At 41.3% G+C, this 15560-nt stretch overlaps 1 protein-coding gene across 1 annotated transcript in view; it reads left to right on the forward strand.

The window, feature by feature from the left end:
* Window positions 1-15560, forward strand: part of NOTCH2 (notch receptor 2) — a 145903-nt gene that overhangs the window by 52187 nt on the left and 78156 nt on the right. The window contains exons 3-4 of the mRNA XM_077119721.1: window positions 10802-11061; window positions 12450-12785. Coding sequence (XP_076975836.1) covers window positions 10802-11061; window positions 12450-12785 — 596 coding nt within the window. The remainder of the gene's footprint in view (window positions 1-10801; window positions 11062-12449; window positions 12786-15560) is intronic.

Consider the following 15560-nt stretch of genomic DNA (forward strand, 5'->3'; position numbering starts at 1 on the left):
GGCCACAAACCTTTGTGCTAGCTAAGATTTTTTCAAACCCCCAAGAACCAATTTTCTTCCCCTTAGACCGTGGACCTATCTTTTAAGGGAAGTAGTGTTTTTGGTCTTGAGTTACAATATTAAGGTTCAACACCAGAAATTTCTTCCATGATATCCATCATTTTTATTATCCGTGATTCTAATTAAAGCCATTTAAATGGGATTGTGTAGGGTTAAGGGCATTCTGAAATTATATTTTCCAGTTATTCATTGAACAGTTTTATATACCTTGATATAAAAATTTAGAGAATGATTTATTCAGACTCCACAAAGAAAGAATTTCTTCACTCTCTTAAGTGTGAAGTACAGATTTTTCTCCAGCCTACCCCATGTTCGGGTTTTGCTTGCTGTGATTTGGGCACAGTTCTTTTTGAACTAGGAATCCTTTCAGACCAAACTGTAGGCTTATGGAACTGTTCTGCTTTCAGGCATTTTTTTTTGGATTTCTTAACTTCAGAGTGGTCATTTACTCATGTTGGAGAACAGAAGGCAGGCTCCTGTACTTCCGTGTCTTCCCCTGAAATCTTGTTTAATTTTTAGTGCACAGTTTCTAAAGAATCTAGCAGGGCAGAATTTATGCTGTTGAGGCCATTTTATAAGATGTTCTGTCCTTCAGGGTTCAAGAGTTCCCGGAGGTTCATTTAGCTAATACTTTATTATTAAAAAAATAAAAATTAATAAAAGTAGAAGAGAGAATGAAAACTCTGTGTGTGTATGTGCTGGTTAACATCCTATTTTGGGGAGAAAAGTGATTAAAAAATAATTTACTCCATATGGAGTGGGCCCACTTTGAATGATTTAGGGGTGAGTGAGAGTTAAGAAGTTCTGCATATATGAGGAATCCTAATTAGTTTTGATAATCCTTTGGGTAAATAGCTCAACACAGTGGTTCCCAAACTTTGAGTGTAATTAAAGAGCCTTTTTAGGGATTTCCATGGTGTCTTGCATTTTGTTCCTTGGTTTCTATTAACAGTATGAGCACTGACAAGTAATATTTGAATGCCTTCCATATGCCACTTATTATGTTAGGCACGGGAGTATGGTGATGAACAATTCTTGCTCTGTTGGAGAAGACAAATCATTATAATAAAGCATAATGAGTGATATGACATGTCAGAATTGTGGGAACATACAGCGGAGTTGGCAGGGCTATTTCTCAGAGGTATTAACATTTAAGTTGTGGCTTGGAGGAATTTTAGAGTTTAGCTAAGAAATGAGGATGGGGAAAAGGGATTTAGGCTGAGTAACATAGGTGAGGGGAGAAGTGATGTACCATTAGGAGTTTTGGTATCTGAAAGAAGTTGTGTTTAGCAAGAGTGTAATGCGTGAAAGGGAAACGATAGAGTGTAGTGCATAAAAGGGAAACGATACCGAGATGAACCATTTCTCTCTCGGTTGTTTGAATACAATGTATAAGGTCAAAATGGAAGAATCCGGTAGCCATTTTTAAGTAACATTTTTATATCTGAATAACTATAACAGCATGTATATACATTTACATGTGGACAAGGCATCATTTCATAGTCTGGAAAGTGCTTTATAAGCATTGCAGAGCCCTGGTGACAACTGCATTCCATAGTTTGGGAATGGTTGGCTTAATTCACTCATTTTTGCCACAAACTGGCTGCTACTGTGGTGCTTCTTGTAAACTCATGTGCAGAGGGTGTTTCCTGTGTTTTAATCCCAAGTGGACATTTTCTTAGGGTCCACGCCATGAAGGTAGCGTAGAGGAAGGACCACCTTCTGTTATAGCAGCAACACTAGTCTCTCAGCGCTTTTGGAGTGCCTGTCCTTCACGTGACGACGGAGGAGACCAGGCGTTCGGCTCGGTGCACTCTGATAAATGAGACCAGGCTGTAAGCTGGAAGATAAGGACTTTGCAAAGTTCCTGTGTAAATAAAGCATGGTTTCCCATTGCAGTGGTTACCGATTTCATAGTCTCCGAGGAAGATGAATGATGCTGTGAATTAATAGCTTCAAAGCCTGGGCTCCTTCAGCTTCTTTTTCGTTTGGTTTTATTAAAATCAATGTGAGTTTATTGCCTTATTCAGAGGAGGAGAACAGAAAACCTGAACACATACAAACTAAGTGAGGTAGAGTTTCCGAAGATAATTCCCAGCCTCACAATTCCTCATGAAGTTATTTTCCTGTGGGAAACTTTTAATTTGGAAGCATTCAGCCTGATGTGGGAACCAAGATTAACATTTTCTGAAATACTTCTACAAGAAAAGCAGAAATGTTCTGTTCAGGAAGCTGAATTTACATAGTAGAGAAATGGGCTGTCCTGTAGTATTTGGTAGTCTTTACTGGTTGTGGTAAAAAGTTGTGTGTGTGTGTGTGTGTGTGTGTGTGTAAGAGAGAGAGAGAGAGAGAGAGAGAAATTGGTTGATTGTATCCTTTGTTTCCTTTATATCAAACCAGCAAGGTCCTAGAAAGTGTATTTTATTGTGAACAGCCCAGTTCTGGTTCCTAATCTCCACAGGAATACTTTTTTTTTTTTAGTTCTTTTTGCTGTGCCCTCTTGCTGAGTAAGCTATAGTGTTTCCTTTTTCTTTCTTTCTTTCTTTCCTTTTTGGGGGAGGGGAGGTAAGAGCGTGGGTGGAGATGATAAGGGTTAGCAGGACAGAGCTGCTTCCCCTTTCCCCTCTTTACCAGGAAGTTGACTAGAAATCTTCATGGTTTTGTTGTTGTTATTTTGTTTTGTTCTGTTTTTGCCAAGTTAGTAATTAGCCCAGCCCAGTTCCTTGCCTTTATACAGAATTATCGAATTTAAAATGAAACATCAGACCTGAAGGGGGAAGAGAGAGGGTTGTTGGGGTTAGATCTGATGGCGTGGGCGCTGGGGCACCTAGAAGTCTGTAGTAAGGGCCTTGGGGATTGAATGTTATGCTATAGGAATTTTCATGGGTTACAGCTAGCCTTGGCTGTTAGCAATTATTTTTATCTACTTCAACAGGGGGACATGGGGAACGGGGAGCAGGAAACTAAGCTGGCATTGTGGTCACAGAAAAGAACAGACTGATTTGGGGCCTTTTCAAACTGCAGACCTTTGTTACTGACCAGTGCTTAATTTGGTTTCTGGGTTTTGTGTTTTTCCCCTGCCCTTACCTCATTTACCTTAACAACAGCCCCCCCTCTAGAGCTCAGCTAGGGCAGCCTTGCCACTGTGGATTGGGGCCGAGAGGCCCAGAGCGAGAAGAAAGTGGGTTGAAAGCAGATTTCTGTTTAAAGAATTTGCTGCTGGAAACGAGCCCAGAGGGAGTAAAGAGGAGCTTTAATGAGGAGCAGCTGCAGGGCCGACACAACCCACATGAGACATTTTTTTCCCCTCTGTTCCACATTCTGTATAGCTTTTTAAAAATCATGATTTTGAAATAGCTGTTTTGTAAAAGCATGCCTCTCTTTCGCTTCTTGTATGTGGTGGGGTTTTGCTTTGTTGTTTTATTTTTTTAATGACTATATCCTCGCTAAAAAATAGTAAAGGCAGAGCTGCCGCAGAGCCCTGGATGCAGTCTGGGCTCACCCTGCCGATGCAGAACATTCCGAGGGAAAAACAAGGAGCGAGAACACTGGCTCTTATTTGGAAAGGGGGCTTACTTCCTGCTCAGACTTCAGTCACCTTGGAGCTGACACAAGCTGCTACAGTGTTTTCAGCTTTTCTCTGGACGAGTGGCTATTCACTTAGGAAACTTGAAAGAACAAATTTTTCTGCCTGTATTACTAGGGAAACTGATCCTGAACTGCAGCCACTGCCAGATAGATTGGAATTGCTATTCAAATCCCAGCTTCGCTGAAATCTATAAAGTGGCTACATGTAAGCTAATCCAGGCTGCTGGTGACATGTGAGAGTTTGGGTCTGGTTTTCATCTGTTTTTTGAGGGGTGGGGAGTGTAGGGCTATCCTTTAAAATGGAACATTTTCTACTTCCATTAGGAGGAATCCCTGGCTTTTCCCTCTCTTCTCTTCCTTCCTTCACCCCATCCCCCTTGCGTGTATTTGAACAGTAGTAACACTGAGAATGGACTTCGTATCGGAAATAGCACCTTTTTTAGAAAAACTTATGAATATATCTGTATGGGCCTCAAATGGGTTCAATCAGGTCATGGAATTATTTTACAAAAATGTATTCTACAAAAACATTTTTAAAAACTACCCTCTATTCATGGTCTCTTCTGTGAACTGTACTCTTCACAGAGTTCCAAAGTTAGGAAAAGGGAATGGAGTAGAAAGAAGTCATGAAGAGAACTCCTAAAGTGATTGATAAATTCCCTCCAGGAGGGAAGCATTCATATACCTTTGGGAATGAAAGGCAGCTGTTAGATTTATTTGGTTATTTAGAAAGCTATTTACGTACACCTTTTGTTCAAGATGTAGGCTATTTTCCAAAACTTGTACTCGGGTAACTTAATAGAATTACAGACTGTGAGGGAACTTGGATGTTTATCTAGTCCCGTTTCCAGCCTCTAACCAAACTCAACTTGGCACCTCAGTAACAGAGCTATTTAAACTCTCATTTTCCATCAGAGAATCTTATTCCCCACCCAGAGTAAACGGATATATAGTGTCTATATAATACAGCTGCGCAGGGATTTGAAAATCCTGCTGGAGATCTCTTCTGCCGTAGGAAACAGGGATTCTGTACTTCTGGCTGCCTCACTCACCCACCACCCCTCTTTCTTCCCACATCCGGAATTTTGCTGGGGAGGGAGGGATGACCCTGGGGCTCAGGGCAAGGCCGTTGACTAGGCCTGTCGCAGGGAGAATGGAGTTGGAAAGGGCTTCCTAAGGGAATTTGGATTGAGAGACTGATCTTATCCATTATATGAAATTCAAGAAACCTGCCCCAGGACCTCAAGAAATGCCCTTGCACACAATAAATATCTAAATGGGAGTCTGAGAGAGGCACGGGAAAGGTATAACAATGGCTTAAGAGAAGAAAGCCGCCATACTGGTGGAAAAAAATGTGCTTCTTCCTCTAGTGTTAGAGGGATCAGTGAAGGGTGTACTGGTTTGGAAGAGACTTAATGGGACTCAGAAGTCTAGAGCAGATCTTTGAAGGATGGATGGCATGAAAGTAGTTCTTAAGAAAGAAAAAATCTGGGCATTTAGCTGACTGTATTGTATATTCAGTAGCACGCGGTAGTATTTTGTGTCTTCTAAAAACCTAAGTGCAGCTTGAGGCCACAGAACTAGAAGTGTGGTGTCCAGATGGCAGGAGATGATGGTCCAGTTCTCTCCTGTACTGGTGAAGACACACACGTTGTATTCTTTCCCATTTTGGGACCCATGTTTTATAGTGATTTTTTATGGAATCATTCATTTGGAGGAAGCACAAATAGCCCATGCTGAAGTGCACGTGCTCTGGGGTCAGACCTGGGTTTGAGTCCTGTCTCTGCCATCTGCTTGCTGTGAAACCTTACTCTTTCCAAGTGTCCAGTTCCTCACATACAAAATAAAGATCATATTATAATATAGGGTTGAAGAAAGTAATAAGAGAGATAATAGCTGTAGAGTTCTTAGCAAATACATAACAGATATAAGTTTGTCAAAAATGGTGGTCATTATTTTATCACTGAGCATATAAGCGCAACTGAAATGGTGAGGACGTCTGGCATTTTATACTGAGAATCGTCCAATGCACTGATTCCTTGGGAAAAAATCCAAAGGGTACATACAAACTTTTGTTGTATAGTTCAGTGCTTTTTAGTATATTCTTAAAGTTGTGTGACCATCACCATTACCTAATTTCAAAACATTTTCATCACTCCAAAAGAAATCCATAGCCATCATTAGTCACTCCCCGTTTCCCTCTTTCCCAGCCCCTGGCAGCCACTAATCTACTTTTTGTCTCTGTGGGTCTGCCTATTATGGATATTTTACATAAATGGAATCATATGATATATGGCTTTTGTGTCTGTCTTCTTTCACTTAGCCTGATTTTTTTCAACATTTGTCCATGTTGTTGAATGTATCGGACTTCATTCCTTTTTTGCTAAATAATATTCCATTCCATGGATACAGCATTTTATTTATTGATTCATTAATTTGGACATTTGTGTCATTTCCGCATTTTTGACTATGATTAATACTGCTGTGAGGATTTGCATACAAGCTTTTGTATGGACATATGTTTCAGTTCTTTGGGGTATATACTTAGGAGGGAAGGCAGTTTTAAGGTTTAAGAAAGAGCTTTCTTGCAAAGGGATCCATGCACATTTATGACTGTTCTGCTGTTGAAATAGTGAACCAGTCATCTTATTTTACTTAACAAACTCATAATGTTTACTATGTTTTAGACCCTGTTCTGAGTCCTTTACATTTTTTTTAACATTTGTTTTTAAACTCTTAAGTAAGCACTTTTAAAAATATTTTTTTCTTTTTATTTAAAGTGAGCACTATTATTTAATCCATTTGGAACAGATATTTAATAACTTGCCCAAGTTCACACATCTAATAAATTGTAGAGTTGGAATTCAAAACCCGGTGGTCAGATATTAGAGTCTATACTGTTTATGGCAGGGGCAGTAATAACTTCAAGCACTTACTAAATTCTCACTGTTTGTAAGGAACCATGCTAAATGCTGCATTTAAGGCAAGGCTGGTGATCATCTTTTAGGGGTATCATTGAAAGAATTTTTTCCTTTGGGTAGAAATTACCTTAAGGTTCTTGTATCTGAAAGTACTGCTATTCCAAGGATAGATGCAAGTGGGGAAGAAACAAGAAACAAGATATCTGGCCTGAGAGCTTTTAAGATGGTTGGAATTTATACCAAAAAGGAAAATGTGGAATTGAAAGATAGATATGATTGGAATTCAGTTACAAGACCTGTCAGACATGGCAATAAATTTTACATAACTAAAGGGATTAACTGTAAGTGATTTTGAGATTGTGAGTGGAAGGCTTAGAAAAATGGAGGACTTAAACTTTCATGGGGAAAATGATCTCATTTTTCAAATGTTTCGTTTCAAGTATTGGCAGGACATATTAAATAGATAGATAGATAGATGGCTTTCAAAAAACTGAACATATGGGGCTGAAGTGGTGTATTTTGGACTCAGTCATATGAAGGTAGGTATTGAAAACTAAATGAACAGCCACAAATGTGTATGAAAGAGACTGGCAGCATAGCCCAGGCTTAAAATGGTAAGGAAGAAGGAGAAGAGGAATTAGCTTCTAGACGAAGAATTTACTGAACTTTGAGGTAGACAGAGAGAGTCTTAGAAGCCAAGAGTGAAAACAGAAGGATGGATGGGAAGGTCAGCAAGATCCCCTGGAGGAGAGAGACTAGCCTTGTGATGGAATCTCGGTGAGACAGTAACCTGGACAGGGAGAGTGCCTTTGCCCTGAGAATGAAACTTCTGGGCAATAATTAGAATGAAAGTTTTGTTGTAAGTAAGAAGTGCATGGAAAAGAAAAAAGATCTTGGTGAAATTAGGCTACAGTTATAGAAGCTTGGTTGTGAAGGCAAATAATTTTGGAGAGGGAAATGGGGCTCAGTGAAAAATTTAGGTTGAAGGAGATGTGCTCAGGCTCCTGGTTATAGCTCTCGTCTGGTTCCGGCTGCTCCTCTTCCTTCTGCTAGAACCTTGGAGATCTTGTGTTTCCCAGTCACGTAGGGACTGCTCCTCACACCAGGAGCAGTTTGCTTGCCCTCTACCTCGCGCTCTCTCCCTCTAGCACCTACACGGCTAGTCCCTCACCTCATTCAGGTCTTGACTCAGATATTGCCTTCTCAGGGAGACCTTCTCTGAGGTTCCCATTTAAAATCAAAATGCCTCTCCTTATTCCCACCAGCCCCACCTCCACCTCCACACCCCTAACCCATAGCACTTAGCTCCAATATAGGAGTTAACGTTATACAACATATTTTATTTTTTATTTATTAATTTTGTTTTTGGCTTCCCCCGGTTAAATTTAAACTCGATGAGGTCAGGGATTTTCGTATTACTATAATGCCTGGCACATGATATTCATTTTAATAAATATTTGTTCAATGAATGAATGAATATTGTGAGTTTAATATTCTTGGTGGAAACTGATATGAGATCACTCTTCACCATCAACCTCATTATTAGTATACCTAATAGATGTTATTTATAGAATGAAGCATAATATATTCTCTTATTCAGGGGTTGGCAGACTTTTTCTGTAAAGGGCCAGATAGTATATGTTTTTTGCAGACTGTATGGTCTTATCATAGCTATTCAATTCATTTCTTGTAGCAGCCGTAGACTGTATGTGAATGGATGGGCATGGCTGTGTTCCAATAAAGCCTGATTTATGGGCACTGAAATTTGAATTGTACATAATTTTCAAATGTCATCAAATATTATCCTTCTTTTGATTTTTTTTTCTATTTAAAATGGTGAAAACCATTTTTAGCTCACAAGCCACACAAAAACAGTGGGCCAGACCAGACGTATGAACTGCAGTTTGCTGATCCTACTTTTGTTGGCTCCTTAAATATAACTTAGGTGAAATTTATTTTTCTATACTTGGTAGCGATCAACAATGCATGTTAAACCCTAGTTACAGATAATTCAGGAATACTTCTGTTTGATTCTGGAGTCCTTCACATGCTTTCCTTTTTTGCTTTCCTGGGAATCTTGTTTTCATTCCATGTTTACAATGCTAATATTAAAATGAATTTGTATTGTCTTAGCAGATGCCACATGATAGTGTGTATTGGGGGGTGATGTCATAGTGTAGGGGCAGAGCCAGGCAGAGCCCACCCAGGATGAAAAGTTGGCCATTATTTACAAGGTGAATAATTCCCATGTGGAATCATCAAGAGCCATGAGCCAGACCTAAGGCCCAGAGAACTGTCACTGTGGATGAGAATTGCGTTGTATTTTTAACATCATCCGTAACGGATTTCTTGAATAAGCCGCCAGTGCTTTTAATAATAAACCTCATGGTTGTTTTAGCCATGCTACATTGGCAATTTTTGCTCCTCTACTTAAAAAAAAAAAACTATTGTATTATCACATCAAGCTGTAATTTGAATAAGACGTCTTATATGCCTCAAAAAAACACTAAGAAGAGAGAGACAACGTTTTTTATTTGCCAAGCCTTTTAAGGTTTTCCGCATACTTGGCTTTGTTTAGTTCACACCGTGATGTAGGCAGCCTCATTAACTATTTAAAGTGTGAGAGACTTGAGTTGGTGAGTTTAGTAATGTGGCCAAGGTGGTGCCACCAGGACTCCAGACCAGGCTTCTGACCCTCTTGGGAACAGACTCTTGGTTGCCAGCTTCCACCAGTCTTTAGTTTCAGTGCTGTGAGCTCCTTCGCTGCCTTTCCATCTCTCGGTTCACCTGCTCCGCCACCCCTGCTTCAACAGCCCCGGGAAGGGGTACGGAGGCTGCGGCAGCTGTATCACTACCACTGCACCTATTCCCAGCTCTGCTCCCTCCTCTAGCCACTTCAGCTACTGTAATCCTCTGGGCAGGGCTGTCTCAGTTCCCTAATATCTGGCCCTCCTTGTCTTAATGATTGGGACCCCCTTGCCAGTCAAGGGTTAGCGAGAGGGGAAGGAATCAAACACGACCCTTGGGCTTCAAGTCTGGGTAAGTAGGAGAGGGGTCGCCAGCAGTTGGGCACAGGAAGCCATGGCAGGAACTGGTTTTGAGCAGGGAGGATACAGAATTTGGCTTAAATATGTTTCTTTGAGGTAATGGGGGAAGACACCTGTAGGTTTGGTTATTTTAGTTTTCTACTTCCCACTATCAGACAGCCAAATGGCAAAATTAATAGTTAGAATCAATGTCCTTATGTTCCTTTAAAAATCTCCTTAGAGTTCCCATTTGAACAGCTTCTTTGTAAAAACGGAGACTTTCCATGGTTTTCTGTTGCTCTTTGGAGAAAATTGTCATAAAATTATACAAAATTTAGTGTGGTTGTCGGCATCTTGTGAATTAAGGGGTGGCATAGAAAAAGTTCCTCAAAACTCCATTTAGAATATGGAAAATGTTATAGAATGTTATTCTTGAATTGTTTTCCTGCTTTTATTTTGGTGTTTATATGTTACCTTATATATTTTATGTTATTTCAATTGTATTTTGTGCTTTTTTATTTCATTACAAAAGCTGCCTGCTGCTTCTATCTCTACATATTTCAAAATGTTCCCTTTGGACCCTTCCCTATTCCTGTACCTTTTCCCCCTTTCTTTATCGCAGTCTAAACCATTGGAACACCACCCAAAAAGCTAGGTATAGACCAATTGATATTACAGTGGAAACCAGAGAAAGAAGAACTTATCATTTCTCAATACTTAATTGAGAGAAGACAAAATGCTATTGTGCACTTTAAATTGGAAGGGATATGAGGGCCTGGCCATATGTTATCATATATGTCTTAATCCTATCAAATGACAGTCAAAATGAGAATGTAAATGAATTTAAGTAGAACACATGAACAATGCTTTACAAAAAAGTGCTGTCACACCATACCAGCCTTTATCTACAGGAAAAACGCTGTGGTTGGTTTTTGCCTTGAGTAAGTGTTGTTCTGACCGGCCACGGCAGACCGTGCTGCACCATCCACCTGGATTTGTCACCTGCTAATCCTCAAAAGGACATGGGAATACCTGGTTAAATTCTCTAAGCTCTTTTTCTTAAAGTTGGGGGTTTTACAGGCTGTTCCTCCAGGTTTCTTGATTTATAGCCTAGTGTTTTCTTGAATGAACTGCATTGTCTTCCTGCAAGGTTTTGGATTTATAAGAAGTCAGGTATTTTCATGAGCTCCCCTCTTTTCCATACAGATGTCTGGAAGGTTTCCTGGGGGAATACTGCCAACATCGAGACCCCTGTGAGAAGAGCCGCTGCCAGAATGGCGGGACCTGTGTGGCCCAGGCCATGCTGGGGAAAGCCACGTGTCGCTGTGCCACAGGGTTCACGGGCGACGACTGCCAGTACTCAACCTCTCACCCCTGCTTCAAGTCTCGCCCCTGCCTGAATGGAGGCACCTGCCACATGCTCAGCCGGGATACCTATGAGTGCACCTGCCAAGTTGGTTTTACGGGTAAGAAATGGGACTCAGGCCCATACCTTCCTATTCCCGTCAGGTACCTTTATAGTACATCTTTTAGCCCTTGTGTCCCCAACTCTAGTACCACTTCAAAGGATAGTAAGAAATATTCCAGACAAGGATCCTCAACTTCTTTTTGAAGGTTTTAAGGATCAGAGATGAGGAAGAAGGAGAATACTCTATAGATTATTTGACTGTATAAAGTATGTATGTCAGGACTGAGGATCAGAATTATTTCGCTAAAAGAAATACACAATCACCACAGTAGATTTTGGGTGCTTTTGATGTGAAAATCTCTCCCTTGAAATTTGGGGATTGGCTCTCTGGTTTTCTGAACTCTGATTGTTACATCTGCATTGGCATTGCCTTGTCCTCCTCCGTTGGCCATCCCTTAAATGTTAGTTATCTGCAGAACTCTTTTGAGCCCCTTTTAACCATATGGTAGCTGAGTCTCCCTGGGGAATCTCACTATCTCCAGTTGTTTCAGCTGTCTGTTATCTTCATGAGTTGTTTCTGACTCCCGTGGACATCCTTTCAGGCCTACCCTCACCCTGACATAAGACTCATATTTCTAACCATCCATTGCACGTTTTCCTTGGAAATTCTATAGGTGCCTAAAACTCAGCATGTTGTTATAATAGTGACACCAGTGTCCACTCCAGGTGCTCCAAACTAGAAACTCGCTCTCGCTTGTCCTTACCTCACATGAACTTGGTCACCCATCTCAACCTCTGAATTGCCTCTCACCTGTCTACTCTTTCCATTTCCTCTGCTCTTCCATAATTGAGGACCATGCCATTTTTCACCTTGACTTCTGCGGTAGTTTCCTAATGAGAACTCTCTCCCCATCCAGTTCATTGGTAACATTGCCACACCTTTAATTATATATGCAAGCTATAGATACAGACTTACCTGCATGCAGTGCGTAATGACGTTTTTACCATTCATGGAATAAACTGCAAACTTTTCTACCTGGCTTCCATGGGTCCTCACAGTCTAAGCCTTGTATCTTTTTGTAGACAAGAAGACAAGAGAGTAGTTCAGTCTAGACCCTTATTTGCTGCAGGAAGTGATGGAATCCAAAGGACTGGGCTTCGTATGAGTAATCTACAGTCCCCTGCATATGCCCCAGACTCTCTGAGTCTCAGCTCAGGACCTTGGAATGTTACTCAAGTGTGCTCTGTGTCAGGAGATTTTGAGGAGGTTGTGATTTGGACTTTCTAAAGGTGCCATTGGTTGAGTCCTGTTAAATTCATGAGTTCAGGGATTCTCTGTGTCAGAGTGCCCTCGTGTCACCTGTTGAGTGGGAGATGTGGGTTGTTGAGGTTAGGGAATGCTCCCATTTATGTTGGTAATCCGGGTTTCTGTTATCCTTCCTTTAGGTAAGCTGTGCCAGTGGACGGATGCCTGCCTGTCTCAGCCCTGTGCAAATGGCAGTACCTGCACCACTGTGGCCAACCAGTTCACCTGCAAATGCGTCTCAGGCTTCACAGGGCAGAAGTGTGAGACTGACATTAACGAGTGTGACACTCCCGAGCACTGCCAGCATGGTGGCACCTGCCTCAATCTGCCGGGTTCCTATCAGTGCCAGTGCCCCCAAGGTTTCACAGGGCAGCACTGTGACAGCCTCTATGTGCCCTGTGCACCCTCCCCCTGCGTCAATGGAGGCACCTGCCGGCAGACCGGGGACTTCACTTTTGAGTGCAACTGCCTCCCAGGTGAGGAGTCCTGAGTGCCCCGGAACTGGGGACACACCCGCACGGGAGGAGGTGGTGGGTGCAGCCCGTGGGCTCCATTAGGAAGTACCCTTCCCAGTAGGGAAAACGGGAAGTGAAAACTTTGTGTGGGGTGGGATTTGTGAAGTGGGTGGCACTTTATGGACCCACTGGGGCTCATAAACTGAGCACAGGGTAATTTAACATGTCAGGGTTTATGATGGTGAGTGGCTAGAAATGTATTTATGGTCCTTTTTGGAGATACAGTGAAAAATAAGAGGAACATAGCTCTGGGAAAGTGACCCAATAGAATGCAAAGGGAAAATGAAAATTAGACATTGAAAAATATGTTTGTGTGATTCACAAAATGTTTTAAACGGAATCGGTGATGATGGTGGGTGATCAGCTTTCCTAGGTGCTTTCACCTCAGTAGAGTTAATAGATTACCTTCCAGTCCACCTGGGTGTCCCCATCTACTCCCTTACCGTTTCTCCCGGGTGCTGACCTTCAGAGCCCTCTCCCCATGTATCCTTTCTGACTTGGGAAAAGCCTTGTCCTGACCTGAAGCTGTAGGATTTTGAAATTGCATGGGGGTTAGAATTCTGTTTAATCAGTGAGCACTTTTGATGAGCTCTGACTGATTGTGTATGAGAAACCATACATGACACAAGAACTTGGTCACACTCTCAGCTGGTGCAAGTTCCCTGGAACATACGACAACCCCAGGATAGAAGAAAGAGGAGGAAATGATGTCTGGAAGCACGGGCCCGGGGTGCCCGTAGAGGTGCAGGGAAAGGAACAGGCCTGGCCCATTCACTGAGCTCCTCATAAAAACGATGAGGAGGTTGAAAACTGAGTATTTTGATTTGGAACAGAACATAAGCAGCTGGAGCAGATGAATTACTAAGCAACAAAGATCCTGTTTTTATACAAATATCCTTAGTACAAAAACAAAAGAAGGGAAACTGTAGGGGAGGATAATGTGCTAAGTAAGCAGAATTGCCTCAAAAAGAGTTGTTCTAGTTACTCTTTCAGAGAGGGTCTTAGATTCTGGCGGTGTGCGTATGGCTCACTTATAATAGGATTGTGTGTTTTATCTTTTAGGGGTTAAAGACCGTAGACTGGTCTTCAATATAAAATCAAATGGTGATTTATTCATTTCATTTAATTAAAATTTATTGACTGCCTGCTATGTTCTAGGCAGTGTGTACAAGGTATGTGGGTTATAGCAGACATGACACTTTCACATGAGAAATGAAAGCTTAATGTTTTTAACTGTATCGCTTTCTGTTTTTTTCTCTCAATAAGGAAAAGATAAGGCTGTAACTCTAGATACTAAATAAATATTTACTAACATTGTACGACTGTCACCCACATTATCTCATGTATGGGTTAGCTAGAAGATAATGTTCTTTAATCCTTTGTATTTTAAGAGTTAAAGAAGGAAGTAAAAATGTAAACAGTTTAATTTTGCAGTTATTCTGATATTGCAAATGTTCATATCATCTAATATTCTAACAGCTTAAGTGGCTCGTAATTGAGGTTAGTGTGATTTATTGTTGAAGGCTAAATGTGTTTTTCAGTTTTAAGAAAATTACTTTTAATAATCATCTAGAACGGGGGTTGATTTGGCAACAAGACAGTAACGGGAAGTTAAAGTCAATAAAGGAAGTTTTTAGCTGGGAGAGAGTGATTATTCGCTCCCATAGTCTCTGCATTGTTATCCATTAGCCGCGATAAGAACCTTAGGGAATTCTGAGAGTGTGTCCCGGAAAGGATCTGTCACACCAGAATAGTACCTCCTCCTTGAGAAAGGAAATAACTAGGGATTCCAAAGCAGAGAGGCTGCCAGAGCTGGTGGGACAGAGAAGGAGATGGAGCTGTCCCCGATCTCTTCTCATAGTTGAAAAGCGGGACGTTTACTTACTCCACAGTGCAGCTCTCATGCCCGTAGAGTGGAGGTTTGGGCGAAGGGAAAGCTGATGTGCATTCAGTGCCTGCGATGGGTCAGGCGCGGTGCCAAGTACTTTTGCATCCATTAGCTCAATTTCACAAAGACCTTGGGGATAGATGTTTTTCAGGTTCCTCCAAGTAAAGTAACTGAGGAACCTCCAAACTCCAAACTGAGGTTTGGAGATGGTAAAGTGATTTGCCCAGAGTTGCAGCTGGTAAGTGATTAAAATGAGCCCTGAAGTATACGCCATTTAATTCCAAACCCTGTGGCTGCAGGAGGCTGCACGGCCCATCTCCTTCTGGGAGGTGCTCTCAAGACATGTGGAGCTTTTTGTTAAATGCGTCCAGCTGTTAAAAATGGGTTCATATTATAAGAAAAAACAGATACTCCAGTTGTAAATAATGTGTTACGTATCGGCCTAGGTGGGGCACTATGCAGATCTTTGTAAAAAGTTAGGTAGACTGTGAGCTAACTTATAGTGGGCTGCCTTGATGCAAAACATGCCATCAGCTTGGTCACTTGCATGGAAGGAACTTTAAAGAGAATGCAGAAAATTAATGATGGAGTAATACTGTGAATGGATATGTGTTTACACAATTTGTAAGATTTTCCAAGATGTTATGTTCGTTGTTCTTATACTCAGGTGGAGACTGGAAAGTATTCAGTTTGCTTCCAGATTGGACGGGCTGGGAGATGATTTTCTTTGAGAAGATATTCTCACAGTGCAATACCATTCTCCTTATCCCTCCTTCCATTGATCTCCACACCGTTCAAAAGCCTTAAATGTTACTTAAAATAGTAGTCACTATCTCATTTAAATAGCA

This window comes from Tamandua tetradactyla, chromosome 11, assembly GCF_023851605.1.
Source record: "Tamandua tetradactyla isolate mTamTet1 chromosome 11, mTamTet1.pri, whole genome shotgun sequence".
Taxonomy (NCBI): domain Eukaryota; kingdom Metazoa; phylum Chordata; class Mammalia; order Pilosa; family Myrmecophagidae; genus Tamandua; species Tamandua tetradactyla.